Below are 26,408 nucleotides of genomic sequence, written 5' to 3'. Positions count from 1 at the left end.
ACTTCCCGTCTTGATGAAATATCAGTCATTTGTCAATGTAAAGGGACTCTTTGGACAGACCCGTTGCAATTGCCACATGCTTATAAACTCAGATAACACTGACTTTCAGCAATCAAGTTTTTAATTATGTATTTAGACTTTTTATTTCACTTGAGAAATTCCATTACAAAGGCCTCTACCGCCTCAACTGAAAAAGTGTTTGACAGATGTTATTTCATCCTCTTGAGAATAGGCTTCCTCTCTAAGATTGTTCTGACAATTTTAATGATGTTTCACCTGTTGTCATAATATCGTTTTAGGCAGAGGAATGTACATAGTGTCTCAGTCAGTGCAACCTCTTAATTCTCCTGGAGTCATCATGCAGTCTGTCCTGCATTTTGTCTTTTCACAATGATTTCTGACAGGAAATGTTTTGCCTTGCAGAACCTGATCCACCAATCAGATTAGAGAAGATGGAAGAAACCACAAACAAAATAAGCCTTGCACTGGAGATTCAAGAAGAAGGTTCAAGAACAAAGCCTGGTAGGTCTTTTGCTGTTTTTTTTTTTGTATGTTTTCTTTTCCAAATAGATGGCACATCTATCCATGTAAGTGATCCCAGCTGATGTGCCTCTTATATGCATGAGATTCAGGTTCTGATGTGTCAGGGGTAGAGCTGGAGGCTATCAACACGTAATATCAGCTGTGGATACTGTGGAAGAGTGAGCCTGAAACCTGAGACTTCTACTTATTCTGTACTGAGGATTTTAATGGCAGCTGCTGTCTTTTAGAGCTGCCCCAGGACTGCCGCAGTGTGCCCTGCCAGAACGGAGGTACATGTGTGAACGAAGGCGACTCCTTCATCTGCAGCTGCACAGCGGGGTTCAAGGGCAGACAGTGTGAAATGTGTAAGTTAATGTGCTTTTCCACACATACTCTACAGCACATACACACAGGAGGATTCAGTGGAAGTAGGTTGCTTTTAGGCAAATGCACCAGAAAGTTTCTACCATTGATAACTTTATGACATCAAACCATTACTTTGAGTGTGTCATTTCTTCAAATATGTTAAGTATTGTCATAAAGACCTGGGGCTGGATGTATAAACTAAGAACAAAATCCAGTCATACCACTTTTCTCGCTCATAACGGTTAATGTGCGTGCTGAAAGTAGTTGTAGTTGTGCTCAGCGGTTGTCTGAAAGGGTGACTGTTCTGGCGCTGTTGGAGGACCTCACACATGCGTTTCTTGTCTGGTAATTTCTTTATTCCCTCTGGTCCTTTGCTCTGAACTCACAGAGATGATAAGCTTTTTTGCATGCTGTAGTTTTTATTCTGTTCATCATTACAGATCAGAGCCCACCAAAAAAAGAACACTTCTCCTTTTATGCACGTCTTTAATTTGTTCCTCTACTTCTTCGCTGGGAGAATTGCACGGCCTTCTTCTTTGCTTTTGATTTTATCTGTACCCCATGTAGCAAAAAATATTCATGCAACACAGAGTTATGGTTTAAAGGGTTGATTTGTACCTAACAGTAAAATCTAGCCAGCTGTTGACCAGCCTTTTGATAGTTTGAAGGTTAGAAGGCTGTTATTTAGTCTACATTTTATTATAGTTAAAAATTGAACAATGAAATGCCAACATTCTCTCTACACTGTTTTTGATGCCAGTAGAATCAATGTAAGTGCTATTTACAAATCTCAAATTTAGATCAGTTATCACAAATGTTTTATTTTGTCTCAGTATGGGGCGTGAGTGTAGCTTCTATACTTCTGCCTGACAGAATTTAAATGTGTCAGTCTAATTAGGCTGTCCGGGATGGCTTCTGAAATGTCTACAAAACTTTTGCCTCAAACAAAACAAGAGTTTTATACATCCTTCCCTAGTTTACAACTTGATCCGTCTGTTCATCAATGTTAAATCTGGAAAGTAGTTTTCTTTACTACTGTAAAGGCTTGTATGTATTACAGCCGTGCTAACAACTAAGATGGTTTCATTTAGCCACAAAAGTAGACAAATGGTATGCAGGATAAATGTTATGTGAACCATAATGTAATATTTTTCATCTAATACAAATTGATGCTGAAGATGAGATTTGACTTGCCGGTTCACTGATGTTCCACCTCTGGTGTGTAAGACCATGTATTCTTTGCAGAGTTTCTAAGTTTCTTCCCTTTCTAAGCTGAACAACTTCCTTCCACCACTTGAGGACATTCTTCTCCACTGGACTGTAAATCCCTTATAAATGCATAATAAGATTGGCACAAACCCTCTATAATCTTTAACAGAAATATGCAGAAAACCTCATGGATTATTTGATCTAGTTTTAAGCGTTATGGGTGAATTCACACTGCAGGCTACGGGATCCCAACAGTTGTTTTCCTTTAAATGCGACTATAACATCGCAAAGTGTTTATTTTCAGTATAACATTATGTTTAATTGGATGCCATCATGTAAAAGTGTCAAAGTGTGAGCAAGAAAGAAACGTGTTCGCCTGATAATAGACTCCTCTGACATTAATGAATGATATGGTTAACTTGGAGGCGTAGGGGCACGTTTGTACAACATTAGTACATTGTCTATGCTTTCACAAAGCACTGTATTATTTGCACAGTACTTTCTTTCCATTTTTATGGGGGCTAGTGTTACATTTAAAAGTCATTATTTCTTTTGAGTGCTCTGGAGAAAGGACTCTGCTCTTTTTAAAAAGCAGCAATATTTTATCTGCACACAATGGGCTTCTTTGTTTTGATTCTAATCTTTCCAAATACAAAAAAGAGAATGATCAGCCACATTAATAACTTGTTACACAGAGGCTGGATTAAAGAGTTTTGCAAAGTCAAAGTAGCTCATTTTTAGCTTTGAAGTTTATATACAACATGACAAGCTGTAAATGGAAGCTTGGGTGTTGCCCGGAGGAAAATTCCTTTTTTTTTGCCCTTATTACTGAATCTTCAAGAAAGAAAGGTAGTAGGAGTGCTGTATTTGCAGTGTCTGGTGCTCTCTTGACGTTAATGAACATCAAAACATGTTTGTAACATGATTATAAGCTTAAAATATTAATGGAGATATACAGCTCTAACTTAGATAAGATAAGATAGAGCTTGAGTCAATCCTGCATCTATATAAGATCATATGTGACCAAAAGAAAAATCCTACATCAACTTTCGATAGCAATGTATCAATAAATAATTAGAAGAAAAAAATACAATAACATTAAATTATTAAAGAAGCTCAGTCTATTACTAGAGCTACTGAGGCATTTGACGTCGGATGGCTGGTTGACGCGCTGCCTGTCCTGGCTTGCTGCTCTCGTACCGCGTTTAAATCAATTTCCACGCCGTCTTTGAAGTTGCCACCAGTGGATTTATTCTCTGATAAGTTTAACAAACAAACAAACAACAAACAGCGGCATGACGAGCGCCTCGCGCCACAGAGGTCAAAAGCCGTTTGCACTTCCAGGTCAAAACACCTGTCAAACAAGAGTGCATGAGACTCCTATATGCACCTGAGACCCCCTGGTGACAGCACAGCGACACCACACACATACAGAGTACATTACACCCTTGACTCAGGACACCAACAACACATTTAGCTCCTACAAAATAGATTCAATATTTAAAATAGAATAGCTATTGAAAAAAAGGTAAATATTCAATATAATCTATATTATAAAATGAAGTAAGATAGGGAAATAAAGTGAACATTTCCACATTTGTATTGCACAGAGAACCATGTTGCAGACACCATATTACATCAGCAGTGGTGGTTGAAGACCTTAATGGTTGATGGGATGAAGAAACTGCTTAGAGTTTGGTGCAGTGGTTGAGAGGAGGGTTGTAAAAAGAGAAATGCCAGCTTGGCCAACATCCTCCTCTCGCCGACCTCCTCGATTGAGTCCAGGGGACAGTATATCACAGAGCTGGCCCTCCTGACCAGCTTGTTCAATCTCTTCCATATCCCCAGCAGACCACAGCAAAGAGCAGTGCAGATGCAACCACTGTGATGTAATAAAAAGTCAGAAACAAAGTTCTGTTCACACCAAAAGACCTCAGCATTCTCAGTAGGTGGAGTCGGCTTTGGCCCTTCTTAAACAGGACATCAGTGTTGGTGGTCCAGTCCAATTTGTTAGTGAGATGAACACCCAGGAACCTGTAGTCATCCACAATCTCAATGTCCACTTCCTGGATGTTCACCGGTGAGACTGTTGTAGCCTTAGCTTCACGGGTGAGACTGTTGTTGCATTAGCATGAAGAGCATGAAGATTGAATGTTCTTACCTCCCTCTCTGGAAATCTTTATGTTGTTGTAGGACCTCATTCTCAATTCCAAAAGTTAGCAGGATATCCAGAATGTCCCATAAAACATTGCACTGTTGATTTGCTTCTGGTGTATGTCAGTACATAAAAAACATAGATAAACATGTAAAAAGAATGTTTTCTTCAATATAATGATCCTAAACACACACCTCAAAACCAACAATGGACAACGTTAAAAGGGGACAAGCTAAAGGTGTTGCCCGACCTAGATGTTATTCATTGTTTCTTTCCCTTTTTTTGGTCTTTCTTTTTTTGTGATGCTCTGTGTAATTGCATGCAGAGTGGCTGCCAAACATATCCTGCTGTTGATCAGTTTAGTCAGTCAGGAGTTGTGCCAGATATGTGGTAAAACTTACTGCCGTGTGTTACTTTTGAGGAGATTTGAAAGATGATATATGATTTTTTTGCAAGTTACAGGCTTTTTACTCATTTTTCCTGGTTCATTCAACCAGTCTAATCCTAAAAATACCAACTACAAGACACTAAAAATGAGTTAGAAGCCTGGAAAAGCACAGACACTTTCCATCTTTTAAATCTTTGTATCTATAATCTTAAAGTAATGCCCAGCTGTGAGTTATCCAACATGTCTGACAACACGTCTGACTAAATCAGATGATCAGTGGTTGGGGAGCCACTGTGCATACATGAATGCATGAAACAGAGCAACACAGACATTCTTTGATAGAGAACCACTGATATGTCTGTGAGGTTTGAGTTGTTTTATATGGTGAAAACTCTTCTGTGTTCTCATTGTGAGTAGCTTCTAGCTTAGCTCCACTGTGAGAATGTCTCTCTGGTTTACCATACTGAGAGGGCTCTGTCTGCCACTGTCTGCTGCAGGTACAGCTTTACTTGGACAGCTCATTGGGATGACTGTCCTTGTCCCACTCTACGTGCACAGGAAGGGGATAATAAATTATGTCTCACACTGCCTTGGATTGAACGTTGAAGACATGGTGCCGCTTCTAACTTTCTCAGTGGGAGATCATTGTTTATATAAGAATAGCAGAATATATTGCTCAGATGTCTTTAAGTTACTTGAATAATAATTTTTGTAAGAAGAGCTGCAGTTATAAAATCAGGATTTTATTAAAGCAGAGCAGCAGTCTAGAAATGCTTTAAGCAACCACATGTAGTCTTAATGGGCTACGACAAGACGTGAAAATGCCACTAGAAATTATTTTCAAAGAAAACACTGTTCAGTTTATTTATAGAAATGTGGGACCCAGCACACAGTTATGCACTTAAATGCTTTTAGAGTTCGTGATGAACAAAAAAAATAGAAACGAGAACCAACATCGAGATGTAAGATAAAACAGCTGCTATCAGAGAATATACTCTCTTACCTCCCTCCTAAACTCTAATCCCACCAACACAGAGTGGAAATATGACTGAATATTCTTCTGAGAACATGTTGACGACAGAGACACCGGACATACCCTCACTCCCCTTGAATCTTGTTCTTCACCCAAACATTCAGTGTCAGATTGTTTAAACATTCCTCTCCTAAAACCATCCATCACCCAGAAAGAACGGCACGGCTCCAACCCACATGACTTCTAAACTATCCAGCAGGCTTTTTTTTGCTGACCACGTTCACAACAGTCATACCCCATGTTGTGTAACTGCTGTTTTGCAGTGTGCCAGCGAGTGCCACATCCATGCACCCGTCTCTATTCGGAAACCAAGAGTGTGCCTGTGTGGGAGAGTGGAGTGTGCCACTACCTGTGAGTCCTGTCAGGCCATTCTGCTCATGCATGCTCATGTTAATCATGACGTATATGACACTTGATTGAAGTAACTATATGTAACCCGGTTAATCAAATAAGTATGTTTTTTTCTTCTTTGCAGGTACAAAAAGACATATAAGATACAGCAGGATGTGTGTTATCAAGAGATTTGTGAACCGGCGCTTTCCAAGAAAAGTCAGAGTAAGTCGAACAATCTGTCATCACACTGGTGAAGTTATTTTCAGCAAATAAACCAACGCAGTGCTTTTTAGACTCTGATGTTATCTTTCTTAACAGCCAGAAGAACAAACAGACCACAATAAAGGTTTGTTTTCTTGATTAAATTCAACAGAGTAATCATGTTTGTTGAGAAAACTTTAATTTATCCCTGCATGTGCTGTGCTGTGTAAAATGACAGCCTAAAAAACAATTAGCCTAAAAAAGAGCTGTTTCTCTGATTCTCTCTTCCAGAGCACCTGGATGCTGATGAAAGGGCTGGCGTCACTGTCATGTGAAAAAACCTAACTTCAGTTTTGGTGTATATAATCAACTGGGAGTATCCGATTATGGTAATGTTTGTGCTGAGAAACCCTGTTAGAACCCACTGTAGCATTTCAGAAACAAAACATCATCCATGTGAACAAGGATGAATCCGTACGCTTCATCCTCAAAGCTGTGTTTGTAGGTCTGTGCCTCGCAAAAGAATCACAGGAAAAATGACCTGCATCATTTGTAACGTTTGCGGACTGATTTTTCAGACAAACACACAATATGCAAATGTTAAGCAGCAAAAGAGACCTTATATACCTCATTTCCATGTCCATGCTGACACATTAAGAGAGTTTTATTTGTGGTTCAGCTAAAGGTTTGTCCCTCAGGGAAATAACTGTAGAATGTTCAGAATTCCAATCGTTTCCTTATACCACCTTTGATCTCCTTAAGAAGTCAACAGGAAATATATTTTTCACCACAATCCACAAATTGATCTCCTCCTCTGACAATGACGCACAGTGTTTTCTGTGTAAAATATTTTACTCTGTGTCTTAGCAGGCATCACTGCTCGCTACTCTGTATATAGTGTTTATAGGCCATTTTGTAGGTGAATATTTTAATAATAAAAGTGTTAAAATATATTATGTTTTTCTTGTCTGTCTCTTGTATGATGCTTTACATCTACTCGGTTGATATGTTACCAGTTATTCATTCATTGGGCGTATCAGGATCTCTTTTACAAAAATCCACATACAAGGACAGTAAGTCTGTGGTGTATTTTGGGCCAAGTCCATTTAAGGCTTTGAAGGTGATCAGTGAGATTTTGAGGATTTTGGGGGAAAGCACAGGAATGATGGGTTCATACCTTTTTGACTGGGTAATGAGTGTAGCTGGAGCATTTTAAATCAACTGGAGATAACAGAGGGAGCCCAGACTAATACCAGAGTATAGTGAATTACAAATGTCAAGGTGAGAACAGACAAAAGTGTGGAGAACTTTTTTAAAGGTCAGCAGATGATGAAAGAAATAAACTGATTTTTTTTGATTGTCTTAAACTAAAAAAAACTAAAAACAAAGCAGACTGAACATGTTTGACTTGAGCATCAAAACTAAAGTTAGAACCAAATATTACTCTTTGATTCTTTGCAGCCTGGGTGATATTTTTATTATTTGAAAGACTTTCAAGATTAGGAAACCAAACCAAACCCGTAACTTCTGATACTTGAATTTTAGGAAATTTTGTACCATCTGGGATTTAATGTTAGAAAAAAAAGATGCTGGGATTGTTGGGTTCTATTGGCACGTCCATCTTAGTATCACGTTAAATAATCTGGCCAAGACATAAATAAAGAACAGAGTTGGGCTCAGGATTGAGCCCTGCGGTACACAAGTCAATAACTCAACCACCTCAACTGTCATCTTACCTGTTGAGATGGTTGAGTTATTCAGAGTGACCGAAAGGTTCTATAAGAGAGATAAAAAGTGTAATAAGCTAAGAGACCAGAGGATGCTAAACAATGCCGGAGGATGCTGCGATCAAAAGGTGGCGCTTGAATCTAAAAGAACTAAGATGGAGTTGTCTCCTCTATCTGCACTAAAATGTAGGTAACAGGTCACCTTAACAAGATTAGTGTCTGTTGTATGAAATGCTCTAAAACCATAACGGAAGCTGTTAAAAACACTTTTATTAAATAATATCAATTATTATGTATGTGAATTATGTAAAAAAAAAAGGAGATTTGGTCTGTTATAATTTCAAGATAACGCATCCAAATTACATTTCTTTCTTTTCTTGTTTATGTGGATGAACAATGATATGTTTAAAACTCTCTGAAAAAGAACCAGAGGCCAGAGACCTACTAAAAGCTGTGAAGATAACAGGGCCCACTGTGGGGGAATACTTCTTTAAGCAGCCGAGTGGAAACAATATCTGGAATACAGGACAAGGAGGTTATATGTGAGCTTTAATTCTGGGGGAGAAATTTGTTGAAGCTCTGTAAAATAGGCAGAATAAACAGGGGGAATGAAAATTCTACAAGAATCAGGCTGGATTTTAACTAACATATTTTCCAGTTTATTTGTAAAATGAATTTGGAAATCTTGAGGCAGTTCAGCAACAAATTCTTAATGATAATTAGGATCAATTATTATTATTTATCATTATCAATGACCTTATACAGTATTCAAGGGTTGTGGCTGTTACTGAATGTCAGTTGTGAGAAGAAAGCCAATTTTATGTCCTCAACTGCTTTCTAATAAATCATCCATCCATTTTCTATACCGCTGAATCTGTCGGTCGGGTCGCGGGGGGGGCTGGAGCCTAACCCAGCGGTCAATGGGCGAGAGGCAGGGTACACCCTGGACAGGCCGCCAGTCCATCACAGGGCCACACAGAGACAAATGAGACAAACAACTATACACACTCACACTCACTCCTAAGGACAATCTTAGAGACACCAATTAACTTAAAATACATGTTTTTGGACAGTTGGAGGAAGCCAGAGTACCCAGAGAGAACCCACGCATACACGGGGAGAACATGCAAACTCCACACAGAAAGGCCCCAGCTGGGAGTTGAAACTGGAACCTTCTTGCTGTGAGGCAATGGTACTAACCACCACACCACCGTGCAGCCCTCTAATAAATTAACTTTTGATTATTTAAGGTAGTGTGCTTCTTAAGATTTGTTAGTATTCCTCTGACATTCACACTTTCTACAGAGTCTTCTGAGGGCTCAAGTTTGATAATTGACTCAATGGGAGTTACCTATTGATTTTAAACAGGCCAACTTGGTCCAGGATGGAAAGTTCTGAAAAGTTTGATTTAAAACCAGCAGATTTATGGGGTGGGGCTGGGGGCTATAGATCAAGATGCAGAATGAAGTGGGTATATTCCCCAGCAGTGAGTATACAAGATAAAATGCGTGGCTTGTAGTTGTGAAACTACGCTGAATTTTTTTAGACATTGGAACTTTATGCTACACTATATGGTAGTCAGGCATTATAAGAAGTAAAGTATTCAAAGTAAAAGATAAGGGTGGAGATGCATTCCATAGTGTCATATACATTTGCAGGTTGTGAAACGCAATCATCATAACACTGGAACAGTAGAGGTTTCCTTCGGCGCTTAATGGATTTGACATAAGGTTTTAGAAATGCTTCCGACAGGACCTAAAGGCAGCATTTCACTTCTATAGTAGGAGCAGTGAGCGCCCCCCCTCCTTCACTCCCTCCCCTCCCTGGCCCGAGTGAAAACTGAGATAGTGAGGAAAAAGCGACGGGAGGACAGACCATGGAGGGAGAAAGCTTGTCGATTAGCTAGTCTGCTACTTTGGGACACTTTTTCAAGTTTCCTTTCTTCCTGCACAAATCAGTGTGCCTCAATGTGACGATATGAAAAGTGGGCTTTAATTGGCTGGAAAACGTCGTAAATCTCCAGAACGTTCTAAACAGTGAACGGCAGTCTGACCGCGGATAGTTAGCACAACTAAACTGAAGTTAGCCTGCTCCGGCTAACTTAGCCTGTTTCAGCTAGCAAGAAAGGACAAAAAAGAAAACAAAAAAACAGACTTGTGGAAAAGGGAGTCGCGGCTGAACAGTCACGCTGCGGCGTAAAGTAACTAGTAATGTTGCCTCCTGGGATTAACTTCACATACGGATGAGAAAGTAATTGGCGACTGGGGAACAGCGAGTACAACGGCGAGCCAGACGACCACTGCTATGTTGGGGTTGACTCACAGCTCTGGCAGCCTGTCTGAGTCCCGAGGTTGGCCACACTCGGTACTCTGGAGGCTTGGGGGCTTTTTCTTCCTGTTGCTGCTGGAAGGCGCCGGCTGCCTCGCCAACCCAAGCAGCCCCTCAGGGGTCAACAACAACAACAACAACAACAACCCTAGTGTCAACATATACATGAGTGTGGAGGAGGTGAAGAAACTTTTGGGTAAGAAGGCCTGCATATAAACCCAGCTGTCTCCAAACGTTGTATCTCTTATCTGCGTGTGTGTTATAATACAGATGTGCTGGTGAGTCCGTCATGCATATATGTTTACTTCTTCCACTGTATTCCCTAGTGAGGTCTTAGTAAACAGCCAGAGCGCAACATAAATTCTATATATTATAGTACAAATGCCGTATGGCTTAAGATAAATCTTAACTTAGAGTGAATGGACTAAATATTTATTTCAGCTTTCCGTGCATTAAGCTGGTCGGTCCATGGGATTTTCCACATTGCAGTTGGATCTGATGAAACGTCACTCTTAGTTAAAGTTGCTAATTCTTTGGACACTCTCCATATAGTATTACATTTTATTGAAATCTCTTATGCTATGGACAGTTGGCAGTAGAGTACTTCCATAGGCTGGATAGATGTGTCATGTTGGACTGCCTCACACTTGGCCCAACAGGAGATGACGTTCATTATTCATTTATACAAGAAAGTGAAGGAAATAGCCTCGGAGCTTGGTCTGCCTTTGATTGCATTTGCAAGTACACCCTGGTGTGTGAGTGGGAATCAGTGGGTATTTCATGAAGTTGCAGGGCAGTAAGTTTGGTTATGTGTAATGGCTCCACGGTTCAGCCTTTGCATCAGCTTCAAAGGATGTATAAGGTGTGAGTTATGTACATTTTGGACATTGTAATCAACTGCCTTGGCCGAACTGCATAGCTAGTTTTTTAGTTATATTGTACACGAACATGGACAAAAAGAATGGCAGACTTGTAAAATGGTCATAATTTCTTTTTTCTTCATGGTTGAGGTATTATTAGTCTAGGTCAGTGGTTCCCAAACTTTTTTGGCCTGAGTACCCCCTGAGCCTTCTTGTCACACCACGAGTACCCCCTCACACATACAACGCGTGCGATGATTTTCCAAAAGTAGAGCAACACAGTGGTTATTACATGAAAATCATTTTATTTAATATCCTAACTTGAACATAAAATTCTCAGGCTTTCTCTCTCTTTTTTTAACCTCATTTGAATTCAACATAAGAATAAAAAACATTTTCTTGAAATATAAATAATTAACCAAAATAGCATAAATACTAAATCAAAATAATCTTCCTTTGTAATCTAACTTAAAGATGAACTGAAACGAATGTTCATCTATCATTCAAATGAAATTTTTGTCTTTTTCTAAAACCATCAATCCAACTTGAACTAAATTTTCCGGGCATAACTTGTTAAAACGGCCATTTAAAAGTGTGAATTATGTGGCCTTTGGTGCGAAATTGGCCACATGACCGTGACGTCATAGGGTTGACTCCCTTATTTGCTAGTATGGCTGGCTGCGATAATAACATACATTTGATGGACCTATATCTCATAAAGGAACCAAAATTCTGATACAAACATCAGCAGGTCGAAAGAACACACCTCTAACATTATGTGGAAAAACTTTCGTTGAATTTAAGCCACACAAATCGATTTAATATCTATATTGTAGAGGCTCTCTGCACCTCCCGTATGGGTAATGGAAATGAAAGAAAGTTACCATTTTCGGCACAGGATCGGCGGCACAAAACAGCCATCGCTCCTACTACACGCTGATTATTATTAAGATGTTATCAATCAAATCACACAATAGTGTATGTTTGCTGTGGTAAACTGGAAAAGATTTGAACATGCCGGTTTGGCAGATATGGCATTCTGCTGCGCTGTCTTTGACACGTTGAAACCTAACGAAGTGGCACTTTGAAATCCAGCCACTTAAAAAAAAACGTATGTGATAATAACATGGTTTTAATGTAAGCTTAATAAACAATGGCGTGGATTAACGGGTCGGAGATCCTCCAGTGCGCGGCCCCATCTGCGGATCCTCACGGGTCGGCGGCAGGGAGATGGGCACCCGGCCTCGGCACGACCGACAGCAGCCATCGGTAGGACTGATCCACGGAGCCTCGGATGTCGTAGCCGGCGCAATCACCGGAGAGACCAGACAGCAATTCTAGCTGAATATGTGTGCAGACCGAAGAGCAAAGCGAGCAGTCCCCTGCTTCCGAACAGCAAACACCGTAACAGGTGCAGCTATCGGCAGGCGGCAGCACGCAGTGATACGATCCACCGTGCTCTCAGCCAATAGCAGTGGTCGACACTTGCCTCTCAGAAGCGAACAGTAAGCGAACATTATTATATATAAAAAAAACAAGTCCAGTAATGTCCGATCTGGAAATTTCAGACTCACCTGTCTTCGCGCCCGAGCAGTAGTTCGAGCAGGGACAGTCTCCGTCGGCACACCAGGTCCAGCGATGTCAATAGTTGGAACAGCTTCAGCTAAAAGACGTCTCCTATTCCCAACCATTCCCGCGATCTCCACATTTTTAGTGAAACAGTTGTGATGGAAATGTACGGAGCACAACACGGATGTTGAGGACACTTCAAAATCACGACGATGCCTCCGTACAAACTGTATCCACCGTGCTCTCGTCTTTGCCTTCTCCTTGTCAGCCTCAGTTCCAGTAGTTTTTGGTTTGGGAAACATGTGCAGAGAGATCCCTTCAGTGAAGCTGCTATTTTTGCAACTAACACCATTTGTTCCTCCAGCAACACAATATTTTCTGCCGTGCTGTGATGTCTTAGCCATAGACGCCGCCATTACAGTTAGACTACGAGAACTTCTGTGTCAACCCTATGACGTCACGCATTAAAAAAAGAATTCGCACAAAAAGACAAAATGTGGCTCCTTTTGAGCCCGTTTTAACATGACTTCCCAGATAAATTATTATCCAGACAATATCTCATTTTAATCGCAAGGCTTGGAACCTTTAGAATCAGCAGCAAAAACTGTGAAATTCCAACAATTAAAATTCGTTTCATAAGCACTTTAAACAGGTAACATTTCTCTTTTTTTTCAAGAATACATGAACATAACTCATTTCTCTCTCTTTTTAAGAATACATTAACAGGCCTAACTCATGTAACATTCATCACAAAACTGGAGTCTCCTTCATAAACAGTCCTCCATAAAAGTGTGACGCCTTAATAAATAAAAAAAAAAAAAAAAAAAAAACTCCCCGTGCCCCGCGTACCCCCTGCAGTACCTCCGCGTACCACTAGGGGTACGCGTACCACAGTTTGGGAACCACTGGTCTAGGTGTTGTTGCTTGGTCTCTAATCGTTTGTTAATGGGATTATACTTTCTATCTTGATGACGAGGTTAACTCAGTTTATGGTCCTTAAATTGTTGATTTAGGGCTCACTGAAGGTGGGTTGAATGTGCACTTTGAAACAGGTTATTTACCATGCGAGGGCCACCATACAGTCTAATGAGAGGGTAGAAGTGCTGGAGTCTGATGTCTCCACAGTGTCATACCACAGCTCTTCCTTGTAGCTAGTGCTCAGCCATGAATGAATTTGTCATCATCTTGTGGCTGGACCATCATTTTTTTGTTTTGTTTTTTTCCTTTTCTTCAGATGAGAATTGGTAAGAGTGAGCAAAATTGACTCTTTTCTTTTGTTGATTAGTCTGGAAAGAATTACCAGATGTGGCCTAAGGACATCGTGTTGGCTGACCTTCTTGGGAAATCAACATGCAAAGTTATTCAGAGCCGCTCGCTGTGTGCTTTGTAAATTGTGAATATATGTTTTTGCATGTTTTGTGGAGTGGTACGCCCTTTAAAACACATTCATGGGTAGACCACTGGCGGGCCCACTCGCTTTTTGACAAGAGCATGAAAGCATCACTCGTTGTGCTGTTTGAAAGTCGGTTCAACTCTCTCCCTCTTCTCGCTGTACTCTGGCGTTTGAGCGTAGGCTGAATTTGTCCCTCTCAGCTCCTCTTGTTCTCCACTATGCTATAGTTAATATTCCGTTGCCAAACCAGGGCCTCTCTCTCGCGGTTTGCCTGAAACCTCATCTGGATGTATGGAGAAATCTCTTAATCTTTGACAACCTTATGTGTGGAGCTAAAGGTATGTGTGGACAGAAACTTCCATGATGCTGTGGCAACTGAAGGAATTAAATTTGTTGTAGAGACTGGAAACTGGCGTCCGCGTCACCACGTCGACGGACTGCTGTGGAGTCCAGAGATGCAAAGTTTGCTTTTCTAAAATCAGTCAAGTAGTGCACAACAGGTTGTTGCAATAACAGTATTTTAACCTCTGACACACCATGCATTCAACAGACAATGAAAACTACTGTATATTCATCCTTTTCTCAGTCTTGTATGCAGACACGTGTCCGTGACCCGTGTCGTCCTGTTGGGGAAGTTAAAAAAAAAAACACTCAACATTTTCACGTCCAAAACACTGTCTACTATGAAGTACTGTAAAAAGACAGCCACGTTGATGCCACACCTATGAATCGGCATGTGCAGGAATGTGACATTATTGTTACACATTACTGAGTTTAAAGCAGGTGTAAATAATTCAATTAAAGATGGCTGCATTCCATTTAATTGGCTGACTTTCAAGGTCCTTTTCTGCTGCTGTGCACACTTCCTCACTGTCACACTGCCGTGGCTCAGCGGGGCTCTTTTGTAGACGATTAGGGTATATTTAGTGTGTAGTATGTGATGCACTTTCTCTAGATGTATTAACGAAATATAACTGACTCTGTAGAGGTGTAACAAAGCTTATGAGAGTTTAGTTGTCACCACCATTGTTCCTGAGAGGAGTTTGCACATTTCTCTGTTACTTGCATGGTGCTGCAGCTTGTGACGCAGACAGTTTACTTGACGTGCAACTGAAATCGTATGAAATCAAACACCCAGATGATATGGTTGGGAGTCCAATTACTTATGTGTGTATATACTCAACTAAACTCATACTGGCCTCGGTGCTCTGTGTATGCTCCACAGTTCCCGTCCAGTACGCAGAAGAAGAAGAATCCAGTAACAACAAAGAGTAACCGCAAGGGAAACATGTATCTTTCTATAAAGCAGTAAAGTAAAAAATGTTAATTAATATAGCCAAAATGTCATACGTCAACATTTTCTCACATAGTCCATAGTGTTGCCATGTCAGAAACGCTTCAGTCAGTAAGTCAATTGCCCTGACATGCAGGTATACAGGCACAAAGGCAGTGGTCCAGTTTAATGGTCAGCTTGGACTCAACTGCATTTAACTGTACTGACTGTTTGTTCTGCAGCGTGTGACAGAGAGCTGCTCCTACCCCTCTGACAGAGATCTCTGCTGAATGAAATGAAATGGGATCAAAGATGAATGTAACATTTATGTTGCAATCATAAATAGAAGACATGTTATTTTCTCTTACCCAAAGCAGGAGCATTAGCATCTGAGCCTATTGATATTCCTGCCTTTATAACTTTAACCCCGGGGCCCTGTTTAATACAGGGTTTCTGTACCCATCTCTGCCGTCGCTACAATCTGAGAGATCAGAGTTTTGCAACAGTCCTGCTAGATTTCCAGGACTTTTAAATCTCACTGCACAGTGAAAAATGTATTTGATACTAAGGCATCGAGGTGCTGTTGTGGCAGGACAGGGTAACGTCTCCATTTGATGTAGTCATACACTTTCAGCTTTTAAAGCAGATGGACTGCCTGCTGAGGATTGTTTCATTTTAATAACTTTACCAAACAGCCCGACTCTCAAGGGGTTGGTAAGGAAAACATAATGCTGAACTGAAAAAGGCTTTTGCATACACTGTGTGCTAGACTGTGGATGACAGGCAAGCAACATCCCTAATTGCTTTTACACATGACTAATGGGCAGTGAATTGTCAGTCTCTAGAATCCGCTCGCATTCCTACCCTCTGCTCCCATATCAACCCTGTTTTAAGACCCGTGTCGCCAGTTAGAATTTTGCTGCAGCTGCTCAGCTCAAATTCAATTACTGAGGCAGTACTCGACCCCAAAAATCAGTTCAGATGTCTTTTTGCAAAACATGGCGAGATGATGTAGAGTGTGATGAAGCTCCACAATGTCTGGAACGCATGTAAGGGAATCAGATATTTAGGAGATTACATTAAAGTTGAGAAGGGGTTGGATTTGGTAATTAGGACAGAAAAAGGGGCGGGGCTATTCATTGTTTTCAAAAGTTTTCTTAGATCACAGAGGGATGTTTTCATGCAGTCATCGGGAGATCGAATCCCATTTATTTGTAATTATCTTTAAAATGTAATACATTTCTTTTTACTTCATTGTTACTTTCAACAAGGACACTCGTCCATTAAGGCGTCAAGGTCAGCTTTTGATGTAATTCTTCTAGTTGGGCACTAGAAAAAACAACAAAAAAAACAGATTTCACCCAAAAAAAAATGTGAGCCAGTGAGTAAAACCGACCATGTATTCCGAAGAGCTCAGTCCATGTTAGCTAACGAGCCTCCATTCCCTCCTCCAGAGAGCTGAAAGGTAAGGCCCAGGCTTTGAAAAAGAGTCTGTGAACTGTGAGGAGTGATTGGCAGCAGCATTCATTTCCTTCATGCCACTCTCCAAGGATCCCGCGGCTGAATACGGCAGCCGCTGCTTTCACATCTTTTGTCTAAGAACTGCCTCGCTCGCAGGAGGTTCTGTAAAGAGGTTCTGCATCGACTTATTTTTAAGAGTTGTTGGTAAAATCTGAAAAACGCCGTCATGATTTTCATTTTCTTTGACAACAGATTTCTCAAGATTTTTCTCAAATTGCAGTTGCAGGGTTTTAATCAGGCTGGCATGTTGTTTAAAGAAATATTGTAGTTGTAAACATTGAAATCAGATATTTGGAGCCTTGCAATTTCTGTAACTTCTTCTTTTAAAGCGGGAGATGGGTTATGTGTGAGGAATTACACTTTTTTTAAACTGAAACATACACAGCACAGCCTTACAAACTGCCGCTGTACTCGCAGAGCTTCCCGTGTGGAATAGCATCCAAAAATAGCTGAGTATGACGGTGTGTGGGAGACTTCTTAAATGACCCTTTAGTCACCCGAAGATGGAATCATTCTGACACAGACAGTTGACCATTTTTTCACTAAACCATTTGATATTTGTTGAGTAAACTCAGGAACACCTTTGAGCAACAAATAGCCATGAATGAGCTTCCTTTAATGGGACAGCACCAGACAGTCTTGCTCAGATCCCTTTTTATGCCTTCATCTTTGTCTGCCCTCGGGGCACTTGAAGGAATAAAAGAGGGAAGCTGATGTATGGTCCCTTTGAACTTAGTCAAAGAAAACCACAAAGATTGTGACTTAATGCGTGTTTTTTTTCTTCTAGCTGCAAGTTGCTTTGAAATTAGACTATTTTTGCATCTAGCTGTGATCTGTAAACGCTTAGCATTAGTGTTTGGTTAAGATGTTTGGTTGGTTGGGAACTTTGCCTCGTTATTTAACATTCCTTTTTATTTACATGTTGTTGCTGGAGCACCAAAGCTTTCATAAGATATATGAATACCAGTAAAAAGGCCTCAGCGTTCTTATTTTAATGTAGATTTAGTGTAGACGATATGCAAAAACTGTGTTCAAAAACTGCATATGAATAGTTCCATTGTTGCACATACGAACACTGTTGGATCTCGCTGAACCATTGATCCAGAAGATGAGATGACAGTGTTTCCTAAGCAAAGTGGAGACTGGGGCTGGCCGCTTGGATATATTTGAGAGAGCTGTATGTTAACCCTCCCCGTCAACAAATCAATCCCATATCACGTGCAAAAGAAAGGATCGGTGAGTTAACTGTTTGCACCCGAGCAGTTTTGTGACGACATTTAGTGCCTTTTTCGGGAGAACTTGGCCAAAAAAAAGGGAGCGACTTCACAATACTCATCCCTGCAGCAAACAGCTGATGCCAGAATGCAGTAATGATAAGAACATGAGCCCTCTCTCCCAGTGAGGCAGGAAACATCAAGGCACTCTGTCACCCTTTGTGGAAGATTTTTGGATAGAACTGTAAATTTGGCCTAATTGTTTCAATGAGCAAACTGAAAGAATAACGTGAAACGGGTGGATGCAAATAAATGTAGTGAATATACTCCGCAACCGTCTCTTTCATCTGGTGATCTGCTCCTCCATGTGCAACGATATTTTAAATTGAAAAGACGACAGCTTTGCACTGGGTCATCAGAGAGTCCTGACCTTTAAACTTCTCTGAAGGTCAGGCTTCGTGCATAGTGTCATCTTTATCAACTCTATTTCTGTGCAGGCTTGTTTTAACTCTTAGGCATAAAGTCACATGAAGACTTTGACTTGTAAGGTGCTATGCAATTTAGCGTAATTTTGAGAAAAGAAAAGGGGAAAAAAAGCTGTTGTCTTATGTCAAGATGTTCACCATGCAGATCTACCAGCTCTAAACAACTGTGAGCTGGGGAGTTGATATCCTGTTGAAATTGGAAACTCAATGTCACATGTTAGAGTCAAGCAAAGAATGACTGAAAACTTAATAACTTTGCCTACTGCACTGTAATTTTGTTGAAAAAGATTCTCTGGGTGGCTGTATTTGTTTTCTTATTCACTCCTAAGAAACTGCTGTGGGATGCTTTTATGTGTGTGTGTGTTTTTAACGGGGACTGCACTGAGTGTTTTAAAATGCAGATTTCTCACTCATTTTGGTGGACCCAGTGGCAATGATGCAATCGTTCACTTTTCACTGTATCTTAAAGCTGCAGTCTGCAGGATTTGTTGTTGTCATACGTAAAGTCCTAATTTTTGGCATTTTAAGCGTTTACATGATCTATCAGAACGCTTAAAGTTGAAAACGGTGACCTCCGTAGTCGCAAAATGCAAGAAATGCTTATTTTTTAACCGAAAAATAAAAAGTTATTCAACTTCCTGTCCCGCCCCATCAAAACACATGAGAACTCGTGCACATCTAAGTGCACGCCAGATGCGCGTACACGACTCCTCATTCATCAACTCACCTGTCATTTGCGATCATGGAAGACACAGTAAGTAGACTAGCCCGTAATGAAGTTCAATAGTCTAGATAAATAAGCGTGGGGACGAGCCTACCTTGTATCGCGCGTGCACAATCGGTGATTGACAGGCAGCAGAGCCCAGCTCGTAACCTGATTGTTTACCTTTTACCGGTCCGGTCTGCAATTTTGTAAACAAACCTGCTGGCTTTGGAGGGACCTAGCGGGACATATAGGGGACCTAGAGAACTCGTTTTTTTTATTGTATTGGGGTATTTAATGTACTACTTTCAGAATCCCCGGACAGTTCCAGGCATTATGCTTGAAAAAGAGTTGCAGACTGCAGCTTTAAGTCTGCTTGCTGATTGTCCATACACATTAAGCCTCTATTAGCGCATCATATTTTTTTCCACCACTCTCTAAAATCGGGGTCTCTAGCTGTTCTATCTAATACTGAAATCTTTTGCTTCCCCTCCTCCTGCTTCTTGTGCTTATAGCTTTGTTACGAGTTTCCAGTTGATACAGTTTCACATTGGCCCTCATTTTCTACCTCCTTGGTAATGTGGCCGGTATCTTTGTACTGAAAGGCTGGTTGGAGCGTATATCTCCCGAGTACTCAGGGATGGAGGCTTTGGGAGGTAGAGTGTTGACCGTGCTCACAAGAGGGTCTTTGTTATCTGTCCTGGACCTTGCCACCTGGCCACTACCACCTTCTGTTCTCCTCTCTCATAGTCTGCAATGTAAGCCACGGCTCGTAACAGAATACAACATGTTGACAAAAAAAACAAAAACCTCTAGAATGTTACATGTCTTATTCCATTCCAGATCTGTTGCTGTACTTTGTAGTTTGGTGTCAACATCTGTAGATTACAGGTAGGGGTGGGCGATATGGAAAAAATGTTGTATCACGATTTTTTTGCATAAAATCACGATTTCGATTTTTTTTTATCACGATCTTCCATCCAAAAAAAAAAAAAAAGACCAATTACAGTAGAGTTAAGTCGACATGCTGAACCACAGAAGAGCTAAGGAGTAAAAGAAAGAATTTGGCAATCAACACATTGTAATTCAACTGTAACCCAATTCAAGATGAAAAATAATGATCTAATTGATGACATCTGACACAGTGAGAGTGAAGCAACCGGAAATAGAAAAACGAACCACTGATGACGACTTGACTCCACCTCATGATGCCATTTAGCAACAGATGAGCAACGTTGCATGTTCATTTACTGCAGCCACAGTCACGCACTGCCATCACCAGAGCGCCCTAAAGGAATACTTTTTAACTGTGTAATGTTTGTCACGGTCGCGGTGCATCCCTTTTCTCTTGCACCGTAGTTGGCTTACGAGCTAGCGGTTTCCTCATCCGACCCGAGAGTGCTGCTGCTGGCCGTGAGTTTCTCCCGTGCGCCGCTATGGATGTGCTGTGGATGTGCTGTGGATGGTACCGCTGCTGTTGTTCCCATTCCTGATGTAGACCAGCAGCAGTGGGTTAGGGTAGAAGAAAACCCGAACCAATTCCAAATTACAGAGGTGGATTTCCTCTTCTTCACCAGCTCGTCGGCTTGGCTTTCAGCCATGGCTGTCCATGCGTTTTCTAAGTTTTTACAAACACAACATGGAGGCGTGTAAGAAAGTTCGCTATGATTTGTCGGTTAGGTTAAGGACGCCCTACGTCTGCCGCATCGGCGGGAACCAACATTAAAAAAAAAAAAATCATTGCGCTGATTGGCAAAGGCGATCTATACGGTTTCTCTAATTTGGTAGATCGCCTGCGATTCTCCACTCTTCCTCGCCAGTCACGATTTTATATCGTCAGATCGCGCACCCCTAATTACAGGAATGCTTATGTTTAGTTAGTTTAAAAGACTTGTCATGATTAAGTTCATGGCACCAACAGAGTCTCCACATCAGTAATACCATAATGTCACCGTGCAGCGCTCCTCCAGCCCGTCCCAGACAGCCCCCAGAGCAACACTCTCCCAGGCAGCCCCAGCGCAACTCCCGGTGTGGAGGGCTCCCCTTCAGGAAAACACTGGAGCTGGAGGATAAAAACAAGGCAGGATAAAATCGATATTCAAAGTAGTAGTAAAAAATAAGATAAGAATAGGTAGAAGTAACAAATGAAATAAATTAATAATAAGAAAATTGAAATGATAAAAATAACGATAATAATAATAATAACAGAATACATTTAAAAGGAACCGATAATCGATACCGATAATTATGGAAATGGGAGGCCGATAACCGATATGTGCAACCGATAAATAGAAACATTATTCACGATAAATTAAAAATAGCACACACTGACACAAACTTTCATATCCATTAAGTCTTTTTAATTGTAAAAATGAAAAGTGCAGGGAGCTGCCAGCAGCATTTGTAAAATAAAGCCAAACATAATTTAGAATAAAACGGGAAATAAAATAATAATATAAATACATAATTATCAATAAAAAAATAAATCACTCCCTGTGAGAGAATGATAAGTACTCGCGCTAGGTATTACAGCGAGGTGAAACAAAAGCATTTAGGTCTGAGTTTAATATAATGTTTTCACGTCACAAATAAAGGCGATTTACAAAGAAGTATTTGGATCATTGTACCTAGCGCACATCTAATGTCTGGACAAACTCCCTACAGATCGGCCAATTGCCAGCACTTTGGTATCACACCGGGCGTGTTTAAATGGTCAAAGGGCTTAGCAGCGCATAATAAAGTAACTAATAGGCTAAACGTGCAATGTGCCTTTAGGGCCTGAGTCGCGTCGTGTACGGCTTCATGAAGTTGTTCACCTAACACCATGGTTGTTAGCGCAAGCCTGCTAGCTACTTGGTGGTGGTGTGACAGCCTATCTGGCTACCCGTAACAAGATATTACTCCAGATGTTTGAAACGCAGCGCCTGGCCAAAACTTAATTCTATTAAAGTTAATTAAGAGGGACATTACGACCAATCACCGTTGGTTCTAACGTGTTGGGTAACCAGTTGTTACGGAACAAGATAGGCTCTCACACCGACAGGCTACCAAGTAGCTAGCAGGCTTGCACTAACAAATGGTTAGTCTCAGGAACAAACACGTTTTATTTGGTCTTCATTGACCATGGCTTTCAGTCCACCTTTCGTGTTGAACTACAGACACGTTCACGTTTCCATGTGGGGGTTTAAAAATTACTGTACACTATGCTGAGACTGCTTTGTGGACAACCGTTTCAGTGAGGAATATTCGCTGTCATTCTGGTTATCCTTACGTGAGCTAAAGGTTTGTGTCGTTACACAGATCAAATGGACCATTTTCACTAGTTGTATACACTAATAAAGACGTTGTGGTGCCGTGCTTTTGCAACGTTGGTGTGTTTGTGACTTATTGCAGGGGATAAGGCTTCATATATGCTTACCTTGAAGGGAGTTTGTTCTCTCTGCTTCATGTAGTACTGCCACCACCGTGGCCCCACTTGCACCGCAGCCGCCTTGAAACCGCTCACAGCGTTCAGTAGCCACCCCGCCCCCAACTTGCGCCACGGCCGCCTTGAAACCGTTTGCAGCCTTGCGTGTTGATTGGTTGTATTCCGTGTGCCAAACAAATCAGATGCTGTGACGGGCGGGGCAATGCTCATGAACTCAAAGTGGCGAGAGCAGAAGACGCGTTCAGAACGAAACGGCTGCAAAATTGGTTGTGAAAATTATATAAACTTATCGGTGGAAATTTATGGAAAGTACGGCCGATGCCGATATCCCCAAAATGCTAAATATCGGCCCGATATATCGGTGGGGCCTTACTGTACAGCACTTTGTGTTACATTTTATGTATGAAAGGTACTATATAAATAAATAAAATAAATGACCAGGACGTATTTTATGCAGTCATGTGCTACGCTGAACATCCAATCAGAGCGATTTCTCTCATTGACAGACCCAACGCCGATTCAACATGTAGAGTTGGATGGAAAAAAAAAAAAGCTATTAATGGAATTCGACAATGCAAACAGTTCGTTACACTCCAGAAACAGATGCTCACCGTCAGCTTCCGGTGTGGTTATTTACAGTTCCCAGTGTGGGAGAACATCTTTAAGATTAAGAACCAGATTAAATGTAGTTTAAAAGCGAGGTTTTGAATATAGGCCGTGTAAAGTCAGTGTTTCGACAGCATTTCATGCTGAAACATGAACACTGGTTGAACTGTTGGCATTAATTGACGTTAAACAAGAAAAGAAAAAAAAGCTCCTTTTGAGGTCTCTGATGATGAATGCTGCCTTAATTTTCAATAAACAGCGTCACATCATCTAAAATAAAAATAAAACATTGAAGCCTTGATTTTTAACCTTAGCTTCATCACAGCTGATGAAGAGAGGAATTTTGTCCTTGCAACTGTCATACATTTGATTCGTCTTCTTAGGATAATTTCACCAACAGAATCTGTTTCACATATTATGTAAGATGTAAAAGTACAGGAAGAACATAAGTCATCCTTTGTGACGCTCCATGAATGTGGTTTCATTGTGCAACTGTGTGCCACAGCAGTTTCCGATCAGTGTGGGTGGTAGAGTGTGCGCTGCCTTGCCCATTGTTAATCACTTCACACCTACAGAGAGAAATGGAAATCTCCAGGAGGAAGTAATCCCTCAAAACATAACATGCTGCCAAATCATGGTCCTGGAATTTAAAATGTTATTTTCCATATGCATTTAAGCAGTCGGTTGGCATCAGATATGCTTGCAAGCAATGTGATGATGATGCTTTGAATATTGTGACCAAACAGTAACTAAACCTGACTCTTGCTTACATCTTTTTGCAACGCTCTTATCCCATTCTAGATAACAGAGTGAGTCAAATGCAGTCCTTCAAGTTCCTGACCCCCAGGAACCACTTCTCCCCTGTCCTCAGCCTGTGTACACTGACGGGCTCCTGTTGCCTCTGATTCCTGTTTTAATGTTCTAGCTGTTTGGGCGGAGAGCTACTGTGCTATATGAAAGACAAACTTGTATCATAATGCTCCTTTTTGAGCTTTTATGCCTGGCTGCATAGTTTAATTGGTGTAAAAGCTGTGTGGCCTCGTGTTGAGACAAAGGAGGCACACAGAGTTTAGCATGAGACTGGCAATTGTAGCATTGGCTGCTTGCTTTATGGAAACCTCCAAACAACACGCCATTCCTGGTCTGTTTCATGGGAAAAGGTTTGCCATTTGCTATGTCATCTTTATTTCATTGTTACACTGGTTTATCATCGCTCCCATTAGTGTTGGACGGTATACAGATACTAGAAAGGTATCATGACACCCTGACGCAAAAAACGATGCGATACGTTCTTTTTTTAGTATCGATATTTCTCTTAAAATAACGTTCTGTGTCTGTGCAGCGAGCCGCGCCAAGTCTGTCATTCTCTGGCCACACTCCATGCACGCAGGGGCTAGTGGGCGTACCTAACTTGCTTTTCCTCCTCAGCACACGCACTCAGCTATACGCAGCAGCAGGTGAGCAGTGAGTGAGTGAGGGAGAGAGGAGCGAGCGAGCCATCGCGGCAACCATGCAAGAGTCTTAACGCTAGAGATGGCGACAAGTTCGGAAGCTCCTGATGACCGTCCCCAGCTTGTAAACAAAAAAGACGGGAGAAGCGAAATCTGGAATTATTTCGCTTACCTCGCAGATAGTGAGGGCAAGCCAACAAACACACTGAAACCGGTGTGTTAAGACATGCTACAAGGGAGTGCAGACGAAGGAAGGGAACACGTCTAACATAGCAAAGCACCTTGCTGACAGACATCCTCTGCTTTGCAAAGAATTAAAAGACCGACAGGTTAGCGAATGTGACTGAAATCACCATTAGCCCTACACGAACAGCCCCTTTCTTATCGAGTGTATGAAACAACATTTTTTCCCCAACACTTGTCGAGGTAGCGACTGTAGGCTATTCATACCATAGAGCCTTTATCATTCTCAACTGGTTAGCTTATGAAAGGGCATGTTGTTCACGCTAGTAATGTTGACTTCAGCATAACTTGCAAACGCTATTTAATATTCTATCAGTTCTGGTAATGTCATGGCATATATGCCGTTTTGTTAATAATTATTGTGACATTTTAAGTGACATATTGCAGAAGTTCAGAGGTTGAGAGGGAGTGCATTTGGGATTTCATTGTTCATGAGGAAAGCAATAATTTTATTTTTGTTAAAGCATGTTCAGTAGCTATTTATTTTGGCAATTATATTTCTTTAATTATTTATTAAATGTTGTGTAAATGTTGAAATACTTCACTGCAATTCGTATGCACGTATGTTTTTCCACCATAGTTGTTAAGTGAGCCTAGAAATCTAGACGCCCCTAGCGACCGCAAATTGATTTTGCTCCCGGGCTAGTCTAGTCACTTGTGGTCGTTTTGCGAGGCTGAAAATCGAAACTTAATCAGGCCAATCAAATCGTGAGGAGCGGGGTCGGAGGCCGGGCTACATAGTGACGACAGAGGTGCTACGTTTCAGTGTGTAGTTCCAGAGAGAGGTAAACAATGGCTGCGCCCAGCGAACAGTCTTTCAAGTTGGCTTTGGCAGCGACTCTAGAAGATTTAAATATACATTTTTCTTTGCGAGACCAACAGATAACTGCACTTAAGTTTTTCTTGAAAAAAAAGGACGTTTTCGGAGTTTTGCTCACCGGGTGCGGTAAAAGTTTAATTTACCAGCTTGCTCCGTTGCTGGGACAACGCTCTGATTGGTTGTTGCGCCATCCTATTGCGTGGCGTTGAGTGCAAAGACAACTTAACAGACAACCGTTTATCCCGCCCACACTGCTATCCAGCGTCACTAGACCCCTGTACAGCTTTTTGCTGTACGGGTCTGGCTTGCTAGGCTATTGTTAAGTAGCTTGTTAAGCAAAAGCCAATATGCTAACAGAAGAGCTTGTGCTCATACTTGCAGGAAAAACAGCAGGAAAGGAGCAAGCTGCTGAAAATTAAACCATAGTGAGACCGAGCTGGACCATTATTCATCTCTTTTCCAAAGTTAATGCAAAGACGCGAATAGACACGAGGATCATGTTCTTTGATTTCTCTAGTGCATTTAACACAATCCAGCCTGATCTGCTTCGTCTGAAACTCCAGAAGACTCAGGTGGAGGCC

General features: G+C 41.1%; 2 protein-coding genes across 3 annotated transcripts in view; both read left to right on the top strand.

Annotated features, from left to right (window-relative positions):
- sned1 (sushi, nidogen and EGF-like domains 1) overlaps window positions 1-7,112 on the top strand; it is a 43,369-nt gene extending 36,257 nt beyond the window's left edge. Inside the window, exons 26-31 of the mRNA XM_075484853.1 lie at window positions 424-522; window positions 771-887; window positions 5,937-6,024; window positions 6,149-6,228; window positions 6,325-6,352; window positions 6,499-7,112. Coding sequence (XP_075340968.1) covers window positions 424-522; window positions 771-887; window positions 5,937-6,024; window positions 6,149-6,228; window positions 6,325-6,350 — 410 coding nt within the window. The 3' untranslated portion in view covers window positions 6,351-6,352; window positions 6,499-7,112. The remainder of the gene's footprint in view (window positions 1-423; window positions 523-770; window positions 888-5,936; window positions 6,025-6,148; window positions 6,229-6,324; window positions 6,353-6,498) is intronic.
- A 2,658-nt stretch (window positions 7,113-9,770) lies between these two features.
- The window catches only part of ryk (receptor like tyrosine kinase), a 43,795-nt gene continuing 27,157 nt past the window's right edge, over window positions 9,771-26,408 (top strand). For both annotated transcript variants that reach the window (XM_075484852.1, XM_075484851.1), the window contains exon 1: window positions 9,771-10,458. In XM_075484852.1, coding sequence (XP_075340967.1) covers window positions 10,239-10,458 — 220 coding nt within the window. In that variant the 5' untranslated portion in view covers window positions 9,771-10,238. The remainder of the gene's footprint in view (window positions 10,459-26,408) is intronic.

This window comes from Odontesthes bonariensis, chromosome 15 (assembly GCF_027942865.1).
Source record: "Odontesthes bonariensis isolate fOdoBon6 chromosome 15, fOdoBon6.hap1, whole genome shotgun sequence".
Classification (NCBI taxonomy): domain Eukaryota; kingdom Metazoa; phylum Chordata; class Actinopteri; order Atheriniformes; family Atherinopsidae; genus Odontesthes; species Odontesthes bonariensis.
This window is presented reverse-complemented; position numbering and strand designations above follow the sequence as displayed.